This window comes from Saccoglossus kowalevskii, chromosome 7 (genome assembly GCF_978046115.1).
Source record: "Saccoglossus kowalevskii chromosome 7, keSacKowa6.1, whole genome shotgun sequence".
Classification (NCBI taxonomy): domain Eukaryota; kingdom Metazoa; phylum Hemichordata; class Enteropneusta; family Harrimaniidae; genus Saccoglossus; species Saccoglossus kowalevskii.
In genome coordinates this window covers 17,929,251-17,943,023 of record NC_140647.1, presented here as the reverse complement: position 1 = coordinate 17,943,023, position 13,773 = coordinate 17,929,251, and the positions used below count along the sequence as shown (strand labels likewise).

The 13,773-nt window shown below is 34.4% G+C and overlaps 1 protein-coding gene across 1 annotated transcript; it reads right to left on the bottom strand.

Annotated features, from left to right (window-relative positions):
- Nucleotides 1-224: 224 nt before the first annotated feature.
- LOC100372513 (putative ATP-dependent RNA helicase DDX23) lies at nucleotides 225-13,740 on the bottom strand. The gene is made up of 16 exons (XM_085501206.1): nucleotides 13,626-13,740; nucleotides 11,373-11,597; nucleotides 10,574-10,696; nucleotides 10,370-10,478; nucleotides 10,051-10,189; nucleotides 9,619-9,752; nucleotides 8,583-8,695; nucleotides 8,166-8,309; nucleotides 7,239-7,464; nucleotides 6,336-6,481; nucleotides 5,982-6,249; nucleotides 4,306-4,455; nucleotides 3,331-3,486; nucleotides 2,265-2,369; nucleotides 1,727-1,901; nucleotides 225-1,288 (listed from the first exon to the last, which is right to left on the bottom strand). The coding sequence occupies exons 2-16, from the start codon at nucleotides 11,468-11,470 to the stop codon at nucleotides 1,062-1,064; spliced, it is 2,313 nt and encodes a 770-aa protein (XP_085357332.1). The 5' UTR covers nucleotides 11,471-11,597; nucleotides 13,626-13,740; the 3' UTR covers nucleotides 225-1,061.
- Nucleotides 13,741-13,773: the final 33 nt, after the last annotated feature.

The following is a 13,773-nucleotide window of genomic DNA, read 5'->3' as shown; positions in this document are numbered from 1 at the left end:
TTTACAAGGGTAAAGGCTGTGGGAAAGGTCATGACATGTCACCTAATTAGTTATGCATAAACCTAAGTAACAGGGATCTACACATTTACAGTAAAATTATAAATGGACATACAAATTGTAATTGTTAGACCAATTATGTGAAGACGTGTACAGTTTTGCAGCAAGCCATTATTTTGCATAGAAAGACACATACTAGTAATAACACATAAAAGTCAACACAAACATGTATTTAACATTTTAATCATTAATAATGTTAACAATATTGAAATATTCATAATTGATGATTTCTAGCCCTATAATGTTTCTAGAAGTGAACTTAATATCACAGATGGCTTCAATCGGTATTTTGACAAGCCTATGAATTTATAAAAACTTGTATTCATTTTATAAAATGTTTACATCTAGTATTTGTTTTCAAACTATTCTATTATACAAGTTTTTGTATACAGAGAATCGTTAAAGAACATTTCTACTCGCCTAAACATTTGACTGAATTGCCATTTCACAGACAATATGAACGATACAACTTTGTGTACTCTATATTAAACAAGTGTACATTGTACACAAATTCTCAAAAGTTGATACTGCCAAAAGGTATATCTTAGGGAGTGTGGATAAATAAAACATGTACACGGCAAACATAATATCTTTAAACATACACCTCCCTCTATAAACAAAAATTTGCAAGTGCAAAACTGATGTAACAAACTAAATAACTAAAATAGTAATTGAAATCACCTTGACCACCTCTCCCCTAATCAAAGACATTACGATTGCTGCGTGTACGTTTTGATTTTCCAGAGCACCTTACAGCAGCGACGCCAGAATGCCCCAATGTAGACGTTTGCTTTGATAAATGATCTATAAATGCAAACAATGGATCAGCATACACAAATACATATAAATGCATTTATACTGCATTCTCTTAAGCTAGTTGCAGAACCCTGATAGTCATACTTGCGTATATCCGCAAACAAGCTAAAGTCAGTCCACACGCTGGCATGGTACGTTACATACCCAATATAGATTATACTTCATACCATACATTGTCAGCATGCATTTCAATTCACATAAAGAGTTTCTTCTTTTCTCTTTTTAGACATAACTGTTCCTGGTTTATGCTGGGCATCAGGGTGATTGGCTAACTCTGGTGGGCACGTTGATGCGGGACTAGCAAGCAGACAATGTTTCAAATCATACATCACCATTTTGTCATCAGGTGTCACTAGAGACACAGCAAGTCCAGTTTTTCCAGCACGACCAGTACGACCAATACGATGGGTATAATCTGCATTAATACAAGATAAAAATATTATACATATCTGTGTGTACGCCTATAACCATCCAAAATAAGGTCAAAAGTGCCAGTTTCAGAAATTTTATTTTGATATGTGTTCAACTCAAGCTCTGAAAACTCTCAGACTTTCAAATAACATTTTAAATTCAGACTAATAAACCACCCTTTCTGTGTTTCTTGAATGAGCATAGATGGATTTCACAAGGGGTAATAAGTTCGGCTATGCTTGGTGGCTGAATTGAAGATGCTCCATTCAGTGCAGAGAGGTGTATTGGTGCTATTTGTACACATCGGTTCAAGTAATGCACATAGTATGTTTATTTAACATCTTACTATCTGTATAAAAGGTGTTATTCCATGGCTTACACACTATATTGTACAATTTTGAGAAAAAGACACAACACAAGACATTTTGCGAGTTATACTGACCTTCTATGTTTTTAGCCATATCATAATTGATCACCATGGAAACATCTTTGATATCAATACCACGCCCAGCGACGTCAGTACAAACTAGAATATCCTTATCACCGTTTTTAAGACTGGCCAATGCAAACTCTCTCTGCTCTTGACTCTTACCACCATGCAAGGTTGTTGCATTATACTGTGAGCAATGAAAAGAAGCATAATTACTGGTATGTAATTACACTACACATATGGTTTAACTTGGATGGATTCTTTTATCACTTTCAAATTTCATTAGTAAAAGTTGTTTGAAACAAGTGAAACAGATATTCAAGTAACTCTTTCAAATTATTTGTTGAATTAAATGTACATACACTATCAGGATGAGATAAGAAATATATCTAACAATCTGCGGGTGTTTTGGAAAGTGCCCTCTATTGCCAAATGTTTTTGCCTCAGTAGTGTTTCTACTCAATATAATGTGGTCTGACTGTATATCTACAGCTGGTGATACTATTACCAGCTCTTTAATGGTTTGATTTAATAAATTTATAATACTTACTCCCATCTTTTCCAGTGATTTTGCCAACACGTCACATCCTTTCTTTTGATTAACAAACGTCATAACTGGAGGTTCAAATCCAGCCTCCAGCAAATGAACAAGCTTCTTCCTATGAATGCAATTCACCGTAGTTAGTTATGTGGCTTTAAAAAGGAGGTGGTCATCAAGTAGTATGTATTAAAATTCATATAAACAAACAAACAAATGTATTTTACACATGTTGTATACATTGCTATGGCAACCACATCAAACACGACATGACAGTGCAAGAGGACCATCATAATTTAACTAGGGAACTATTATAAAAGAGTATTGCAAACTGTTTTATTTTTTCACTATTGATTTTCGCAAGCATTTGAAGGGCAATTTAAATTTCAGAAACGTCACTGAGAATCCTGTCTCAAAGATCCTGAATAAAATATTCTCTGTTACACATGTTTCCTGACTCCCTTATACACAAAATTAAAGGAGACTGCAATATATCAATTGATATAACCTTGCATCCAGAATCATATTAAAGTATTAATATGTGAGAGACTCGTAACAAAACTGTGATGTTCAGCATGGTATATCATTCCTAATATTGGTATGGTAAATATTATGATATTTGAATATCATGTGTGTTCTTATACATAGAGAAAGACAACTGTGAATGTGCATCCACCCATGCTGCTGAGACAGCATGTCTAATAATAAATCAGCAATTGAATGGAAGCATATAAAAAATTACTTCACTGGCTGAGTTGGTCACGTGATAAAAGGATTATCACTTCATATATAACTGATAGTTAGTGCTGGTTGATATTCTTGCCATTAGGGGCTTTACATGTTATTAGCTGTGGTACATGAATAATCTAGCCCATGACACGACTCTTATCAATCAGCTCTGCTATATTTATTTTGATATGTTGATATATGCAGTGAGAAGTCAGAGCTAACACAGACACATTATCATCCAGCGAACTCCTCTCAAAATGATGACGAAGTCCACATACTAGTACCTCTTTCTTAACACTTTATATTACTATTTCAGTGGGCATAAAACTATTTCTACAGAAATATTGACTTGCCTTTTCTCCTGTTGTTTAACCATGTAAACAACTTGTTCCACTCTGTCAACCGGTTTACCAACTGAGCCAATATGTACTACGGCTGGTCTTCGCAGATAATTACGAGCTATTCTTTCAACAGGTGGGGGCATGGTGGCTGTAAACATGACAGTCTATACAAAAGACAATATATTTATAAAAAAAACAGACAATAAACAGGACTATTTTGTGAATTTGTGATTGTGAAAAGGTGAACAATTATATATATATTTAAAGCTTGAAAAAAATAACACTAATGTCGTGGATGCTTATCCACTTGTGTTTTTCCTCATTGATTCATATTTGTTGTTTCTTCAGTTTTATTCTTTCGTATTCGTAATTTAGTTATATTATTAGATCATGTTTTGCTTTATCTATTTGTCTTTATTTTGTTCAATTACATGCTATATTAGCCGAGATACAACAATTGAAAGTTGTTACATGCCTGAAACTATACCGTAATGCATGTATCTCTATTGTAAAGAAACACAGATTCGGTTTACATAAGCCATTTAATAATAATCAACAGACAGCACGAACGCAATAAGAATCAGTTGCGAGGTCGATTTTAAACCGATGTATCAATATTGAAAACCTATCACTGTGTCTCCCTCTTATTTTGATCCATAGGTGTGAATCCTACTGAACCCTATAAAAGGGGCATTCTATCGTGTATTCATCAGTTGCCTTCTTGTTACATTATACATTCTTTGTTGTAACATCGCCATAATAAACAGTGTATTGTTTAAATGTACATTACGCTTCCTTTATTATACTCTACGATCCAATGCATGCAGTTTGAACCTGATCGAATGTGAGCGAATATCACCCACAACTAATCAGCCATAAATGTAACAAACTGTTTAAGATGGATTAAAAACATGGCATAATCTTTAGATCAACATTCCAGATTTTGTCAGACAGAGAATAATAACTCAAACAAATTGTCTTACTTGTCTGTATTTGTGTTTGGACGCAAAGTTCGCTAACAGTTTATCATGATCCTCAGCATCATCAGTGTCAGGTTTTTGGTTGCTAACAGGAAGATACTCCAAAATATGTTGTACATCAGGTTCAAAACCCATGTCAATCATACGATCAGCCTAAATAAGAAAACAATTCATAAAAAAAAAGAAACATAAACAAAAATTAATTTTATTCATGACAAAAGCAGATATGTGATCGACTTCAGTAGGCAAACAATACAAGCCTGATTCAAATAAAATTCTAGTTCTGGATTCTTATTTAATTTGTTTAGTTAATGTATTTAGTATTTATGTTTTTTAATTTCATTATTTGTTTAAAGTTTAGCAAATAAATTTTAAAAAATAAAACATAGCATAACTATTACAACCTTGTCCATTGAGAATCTAGATTTTTGTCTTTCCATGGCAAAAGTGATTATAAAAGTCCTGAACCAATGCAATAATAAATCTAAATATTTTGCTTGGAAAAAACTGGCTAAAACAATGAAATCATCATTACATAAAAACAATGATTAATATCAATGTTCTATAAAAATACTACATGTACTGTATTAATCCCAAAGGTTCCTTATAAAATGATATAACACGAATTGTATAAAAGTTACTGGTTTTCATTATCTGCAGTATACATGTCTTAATTCAGTCAACTTATTTTTACTTCTAACAAATGTTTTACTTCAGCCAAAAATTTAACTTGGTTGACAAATCATTCAGATAAAAATTGTTCGAGTTATTGTAACCACAAGAAAATGACAATTTTAGGTGAAATGTAACCAATAACATGAAGAATAAAAAACAAATTTCAAAATCAAACTTGGCTGAGATCCCAGACTGAATATCCAAGTTTGAAAGACTTCGGAAATTGAACAAGCAGCCTGTTGGCTGAGATAGCTCTGCTGTTAGCAATGCACATTTCAATTAAGGAACAGAAGATATTAGAAAATGAACAATATGTATAGTATCAAAGCAATGGGACTTGCTGTTTTCAACAAGAAATCGGAAATATCACTTTTTACCAAAAATATTCACCAAAATTATAGAATTAGAGATATCATTACAAATTGAACAAATCTGAGAGAGGTCCACATGTAGTACCTATATATGTAATATCAAAGCAATTTGACTTGCGGTGTTTAACAAGAAGTCGAAAATATCACTTTTTACCAAAAATGACAAAAATATTCACCAAAATTAGAGAATTGAAGATATCAACATGAAATGAACAAATCTAAGAAAGGTCTACCCAAGGTACATATACACCAAGTATCAAAGCATTCAGGCTAGTCGTTTTCAAGAAGAAGTCGAAAAAGTAAAACATTGACACAGACGACGGCGGACAATCACTCACATGATAAGCTCCGCTCGACAAAGTCGACAGCGGAGCTAATATAAACTGTTGTACAAACATTTTACTATCATCTAACTTGCACGTTTTCGACACAGATTAAAAGTTGTTATGGGAATAGAATAAAAACTGTTGTAACCTGAAGAAAAAACAACCTTCATATAACTTAAGAAAAAAACAAAATAAAACAAAATTAAATATAAAGAAAACAAATAAATAAATAACAAACAAACAAACCCTAACTAGGATTTTATTTTTATCAGGTGGGTCAGAGACATGAATTTTCTTGAAAACTCACCTCATCAAGTACTACATACGTACACTGATTAAGAACAAGATAACGATTCTCCAAGACATCAATCAATCTACCTGGAGTAGCTATTACAATTTCACAACCCATACGTAGTTTGAATCCTTGATCTTCACGAGAGATACCACCAATAATGGACACGGTACGAATACCAAGTGGTTTTCCAAAGTTAATTGTTTCAGCTTCAATCTGTTGAGCCAATTCACGGGTGGGAGCAAGAATAACTGCATATGGCCCTTGATCAACATCTTCTTGTCTAAGTACAGAACGAAAAACATCAATTCAAAATTTCTGCCAATGAAATACAGCTAGTTGTTTGTTGTGCATGATATTGAAACTTACCTAGCTATTTTTGGCAGTGATGAGATCCACACTAATAGAGGTATTAGGAAAGCTGCAGTTTTACCGCTACCAGTCTCAGCTACACCGATAACATCACGGTTCTGTAAACCAATAGGGATTGCCTGTCGCTGAATAGGAGTGGGTTCCTGATAATAATGACACAACAGGAGAATTATTAAGGTGCATTAGACAATATTACTCTGGTTACCATATATTAATCCCATAATTAATACTATAATTTCCAGGTACATCTATGTATATTTTTTTCTATTTCTTCAAATAAAATTTCATGAAACATTAATTATTTTCTGAAAGATTGCCCACTGGAAATTGTTTCAGCACCCGAGGAAATTCGTTGGTAGAATAATTTAAATGGAGTTATTGATTCAAAATTATGCAACTGAAAGTTTAGGAATTACTGTAAAATGACTAATTTTCACTGGGTTTAAATTTCACTGATTTACCATTTCAGGCATATTCAGTGGGTTTTAAATTCACGATTTTATCATTTAGATAATGTGTTCTATGCTAAATTTTACATATTCACTGGGTTTTAATTTAGCGCATTTTCCAGTCAGCGAAATAAGCCAAATTAAAACCCAGTGAATAATTAACCATTATACAGTAAGTTGTTTCGGTACCAAGTGTAGATCAAACTACTGTATAAGAAAGGCAATCTGTGCCAGACACAGACATAAATACAATTGATCGATGTTTTGGTTCTGGTAATCTCCCAAAATATGACCTATTATCCAAAACATCGCCCAGGGCGAACTTTCAGATAAATACAATAATAGAGCAAAATGATATATTTGTTTTTAGGGCCGAACATGCACTAACAATTCTTGGTTCAGAAAGTACCTAGAAATCAAGTATAACTTGTATATCTATATCACAACTCACCTTATAACCCATAGAATCAATAACATCAATAATGTAGTCAGGCAATCCAGCTTCCGTCCAACTACGAATAGGTAAGGGTATACGGCCACCCTTTGTAGCAATGTTGTAATCTTCACGAAAAATACGCCAATCACGTTCTTGCATTTCTTCAATGGTTTTCTGTGACCAATGTCTGTCATCCCACCTCTGTTTAGCCTCCTTCTGTTTCTCTTTCTTTTGTCTTGTCCTAAAATATTAGTTTGTTATGAATAATAATTTAAAGTGAATAAACCTCCCTAATTTTATAATTTACTGCTAATTATTTAATAGGCACATGACTTGTTTTTTGCCAGTCTCCTGCTATAACCAATTTATTAGAAACAGTAGATCTGATGGCAGAAGGGTATGAAACACTTTTTGATATGTGAAAACAACTTTTATCACTCTCAACGATATCTTAACTGCCATTTGCGTCTAATATCAATTTCTCACCATTATCAATTTTCACAATTTCACAAAATGACTGTGAACATTTCTTGTGATGATGATTTTCAAACTTTCCATAAAGTTGAAGGAAAAAGACAGGAGAAGAAATTGTGATTGGGTTCGGTTGGCCACATTCCAACTTGAGTATTATTTCTGACCCACAGTTGAGCATGAACTAAAAACTAGAACAGAACTAGCGTTTAACTTTTGAAAAAGGGAAATAGAACATTACCGCGTTTTTCATGCAGATGGAGGTCAGCCAATCAGTGACTGCGCAATAAATTAATAATGGAATATCAGTCAACACATATGGCTTATTATGTTTCAACGATAGAAATCAAGTCAAATGGATCACAAGATGCTGGTCGAATGGATACCTTAAATCAATATGGGCACGGCACAACTTCAAAAGAACAACAAACTGGTAAACAGAATTGGTTGTTGATAATAAAGCTGACTTACAATTCCTGTTCTTTCTCTTGTATAGTTCTTCTCTCTTCCAATAACTCTCCATAAAATTTGCACTTGTCTTTTTTCTGTGCTTTCAGATCAATACCAGCAATGTGCCCACGCCCATACAACTGTATCTGGTGTTTTTCTTTGTACCTGTTAAAATATAATAGTTGTACTAATCAGACCAGTACCAGTACATTATTGTTGGTAATTAACAACCTCTAAATGTAAATGAAAATCTTGTGTGTTTTATAGTATAGCATTGTGCAATTTGTCAGTTGGCGATAAAAATAATGCTGACAGTCAGAATGTCACCATAGGATTGTGTTAATCTCAAATTTTGGTGGTACACGGATGAAGATACATACAACAAATTCTGTCATATACATCAGGACAGAAAATGCTAGAGCAAGCCTGGTTACTCACAATGGATTGTAGTCCTGTGATGTGTCTTCTGTGGGATCCCAATCAAAAACAAATTTACGATCATTGAGACGTCTTATTCTTTTCTTCTTCTTCACCATCCCTAGATAACGATCCTAAACAAAAACAAAAAAGACCTCACATCAAATTGCAACAGTGTTCTGTAAATTAAGTACCTAACACACAATCGAATCATTCTATAAAAACATTTACCATTCCAAATACATGTAGCAACAAATGCCCCAAATGTGTGATGACACAATTTCCCATATTTGCGTAATTCTCTGTATATATGTTGAGACACCCAGAATTAGTGCAATCATCTGGCAAGTGTCGCCTTTGTAGACAAGACTGCTACAATATATCAATTGTGTATACCGGTGGCTTGCTTGACTTTGATGATGAAGAAACAACACTTTTATGTATTTAGTCTTTGACTTTTGATAATGATACAGCAGAAAAATGGATTCTATACATGTTTTAATGATAACGGGAAATTTTGTTAAAACAACAGATTCTCTCTTGTAAAGCTGAATAAATGTAAGCTACATGTACACACAATAATACACTTAATTTTGATTTTAACTTTGGAAGAATGACAAAATTAGCCAAAATGCCAATAAGTCATTGCCAAAAGACATAGTTCCCTTTGTATTTGTAATTGACATTTTGAGGACATAAAACAGACATCAAATTTCTCCTAAACTTAGAAATAGATATTTGCAGTTTCTATTAATAATTTGAAATCAAATTGTGCAATGAACTGATGTGTGATCTTCATACGAAGATTTCAAATATGAAATATGTGACAATTTTGTTGTAGTATGTTTGAGACAAAACATGCCAGTTGGTCAAATCTCATTGCACCCCAAATACAGATCAACTTGCATAAGCATAGTATAACATCCTGTCTGATCAGAGAATAATGTTGCAATGATACACCACACCATGGATAAAACTGAGACTGCCACACTGCATACATTTACTAACACAATGTATATTTGATAATCACACCTTAAAACAATAGTGGCATACTCACTTTGATAGACTGTAATTCTTTCTCCCCATCTCTTTCCTGTTTGGCCTTTTCTCTTTCATCCTCATCCATATCTCGTTCACGCTCTCTTTCTCTTTTTTCTCTCCTTTCACGCCGTTCCCGTTCATAAGGATCTTCTGAAAAATAAAAATGATAGTTGAAGATATGAAATACAAATCATTGAAATGTGATGATTAGTACTTGAGATATCAGTGGAAAAACCGAATAACCAACAATGGAGAAATATCCAAAGTAACTTTTATGACAATGACTTCTACGATCTATCTCAACACATTGCAGAAATTATTTCATCATATCAACCAATACATAGATTTAAATTTAACTTTGCACAATGTGTTGATTTGTTAAGGGTTTGAACATTTTAAGAAATATCATTTTGTTTATCTCTTTTGTTCGTATCATATTTACCCTTACCGTATGACATCTGAGCCTGTTTCTGAAAATCCATTTGTTTTTTTCTATCAATATCTGATTTTCTTCTTTGCTCTTCCACATCTTTTTGTCTTTTAGCTAAAGCAAGTTTGGCCCTCTCTTCTTTAGTCAGAAACTTGGGCTGAAATAAGATGAAGGGTTTTATATATCATTTCGTTCAAAAACTTGGTACATATGACATGCATGCATGTTAGATGATGACTTGAAAGACAAATTTGCCTCTGAGAGAAAACACACCTGCATGGACATAACAGACCAAAATGCAATCTATGAATCATCTCAAAGTGATTATAATTCTCACCTTTGACATAGCTTCCTGTTCTGCTTTTTTCCTCGCAATAACTTCATCCAAAGACAGTGGCTCTTTCTTTTCCTTGTCTTCATCATCCTCCTCTTTCACTACTTTTGCACTGTAGATTAACAGCACAGACAATACAAACACATTAATCTACTCAATAAGATATACAAAACACAGCGATAATAATGCATATTCTGCTTCACTCACCTCCGAGAGTCTCTTGATGATCTGTGGGGCGATCTTGACCTCTGTCGCCCTCTGTCCCTATCTCTATCTCTCCTGTCTCTGTCCCTTCTGTCTCTGTCATGATCTCTGTCCCTAAACCTGTCCCTACAAACAGAGCATTTAGACACATGTCATTATTGTTGTTTTATACACCACATAATGATACATTGCAAGGTGAAAATGAATAGCAATATAAATTGGATATGTATGAAGGGGAAACAAAAGTCAAATGATGTGCAGCTAGTCAGTCTGCTCACCATGCTTATCATTTCATGAAATTGCCAATTTTGTAGTATATTCGTAGCACCAGTTTTTATTCCATTTTGTGTAGATTGTGGTATTCTATTCTGTTTTCTGTGACAACTATACATAAAATCTCGGCCAATTGTAGGCTGTGAAAACATACAAGTGCGATTGCAGTTCTTAAAAAAAAAATCAGTGTATGACTAAAAATTAAGATACTATATAATAATCAATTATTATAAGTCAGGGCTCAAAATTAACAATATTTCTGGCTAGCTACAAATTTTAAGAGTTGGTATACAGTCTCAATGTGATATTTGGATATACATCGTGTTAAACAGAGATTTTCAAATGAACCAATGTCACATTTCTTAATTCGTGTAGGAAACCCAGACAAAAAATGGTAGTTTCTGCATCTCAGGCAAAAACTAATCCCGAGCCCTGTAAATGTTATCACCGTCCCTCAACACCGGACGGGGACGTTATTAACTAAATTGTATTTAAAATATTATGAGAATCATAAATACTTAATTCTTACCGATCCTTGTCTCTGCGGTCACGGTCCCAATTCCTATCAGAGCCACGGTCCCTTTCCCTTATCCTGTCTCTATCCCTAGATCTGAACTGTAAATCCATGCTGAATCAAGTCGTGTTGATGGTCGCTGTCATCCACTAGGCCGAGTTCATTGTACAATTACAACTTTAAAGTGTAGAATAAATTATATTTATACTGTAGCTGTATAGTCAGCAAAACTCTGATGGTCTGTGTGTACAAAAGAGCAATAAACTAATTAATGACTTTTTAATACAGCAAAAAGAAAAACAAAAGTATGAATGTAAAAGCAAGGGTAGTTTCTACTTAGTAGTTTTTATAGTTTTTGCGATTACGAAGAGTTACTAAAACATTGAACCAAATGAATTATTGAACACAGTACAGAGATCAATAAAATAGATCAATAAAAACAACACGAGTGCAACTGTGATTATTACTGTGCTGTGACTTTTTGGTGATTTATTTTGAATCCTGAAGAACCTAAATGTCTAAACAAAACCCTTGGCAAATTATTTCAATATCATAAGAGTTATAAATTTGTCTCTTGATATTTAAGTTTCTTGTTTACTATGTTTGTCCAAATGAATACATTATCACATGACATAATGATTAGCAATGTCATTTGAATAAGATGTTATTATAAGTGATGTAATATTAATTTAAGAAGGTTGCATTTTGGAGATTGTTTCAATCTTGGGATGGTGAAAATAATCGAAATTGATTGGTGAATAATTTGTAGGCCAAGGTTAGACTAATAATTTTTTCAAAAATAAAAAAAAATACGAAAATGGCTAACATCAGAAATATTGTAGTGTATGCAAAAATGACTTGTGTCCCTTGTGAAGTTTGAGTTACTCGTGAGCTGCAATTTGCAAATCATGTGAACTGTTGTATGAAACATGATACGCGCATTAGTGCGCAGCATGATGAAATACGCTGTGTACTGCAAAGCGAACTGGGCAACAAATCTGCCTGGATACGCAAGTTTGCATTTGTTCTTAATCAGGAAACAAAGGCACAGAAGTATTGGGGCAGCAAATTTGCAAACTTCTTATCACTTGTCATCTTCGCTAGCCAAGGTCTAAGTTTATTCGGCCAAGCCTCTAAACAGACCTTGGCAGAACGACCATCAAATATGCGTATTCTAACAGCGCCCCTAGTAGTCAGTTGCGGCCAATCATTGTCCAATTAGTTTGCGTATTACAAATCCCTCTTTGGCATTCATTTTAAACAAAATGGCGGTGCCAATGAATAGTGATATTTGTAATGATAAAATTACGAAAGTTTTCGGTGTTGGTGCCCTCAAGCCTCATCAGGTACAGGCAATCGACGCAGTTTTGTGTGGGAGGGATGTCTTCATAATGTTTTATAATTTGGTACGTCCAAGCAGATTGGGCGCCTTGTTTCGAGGAGTGCCCAATCAGATCTCACTGCTTAAGATATGCAATTAGCCTATGTAATCCCGCACGGTATCGTGTAGAGGCCTATAGGTCGAAGACACAGGACCGTGCGATTCGAACGATGATCACTTGTATGCAACCTGACTGTTATTCTGACCAGGGAAGGTGCAATTATGACAGAATGCCCCATTATTTGACAGGATTGCATTTTTTTTTTAAATGTTGCGAGCAGACTTTTTTGTAAATTACTTGCATTTGCCTACAAATTTGGAAATTGTGAGCTACTTAACTTTTACATTATCAAGTTTTGCAATGCAGCAAATTACCTTCGAAATGGAGAATCCCAGACATGTGCCAGGCCACAGTCCCTCTATAGAGGCTATGAAAAACCAATTCTATGTCCCCTACTGCAATATAGACTCGCCCCGAGAGAGGCCACAAGTCTGCGCCAGCGGACCCAACTGTTCAGTCAAAACCCAAGCAGTTATCGGTAACGAACTCGCTGGCGAATTTGCAAATTTACTGCCTCAATACTTCTGAGACTCGCTGTAAATAAGCATGCATTTGACTTCAAGCCTGTGACTAGCCTTGGGGTAGTTTACTTTGGGGGTGAGAGGGACATCAATGACAAACTAAGTACTCCCCACATTAGAGGGCGTTATACATGCTTGCTCGTTTGAAAGACGACTTTCAAAGTTCAAAGAAATGCTATCTTCCGGAAGTGCGGCAGCAATGGTATCGGCACAACTAGATTACTATAGAAAATACTGTTGTCGTACACACTGTCCGATTTTGCAATCAAACGAGATCTAGCTTTAAATACATGATTTATACTTGCCTATTATTTCAACAAATATACGAAATAAACTCTACACGCTTGGAGAAATTCACAGTTACACTACAATATTTACACCACAAGCGCTTATAATTCTGTCGTAGGGTCTGCGATCGAGCTCCCTATCTTCAGCAAAAAAGAGATCCAATGA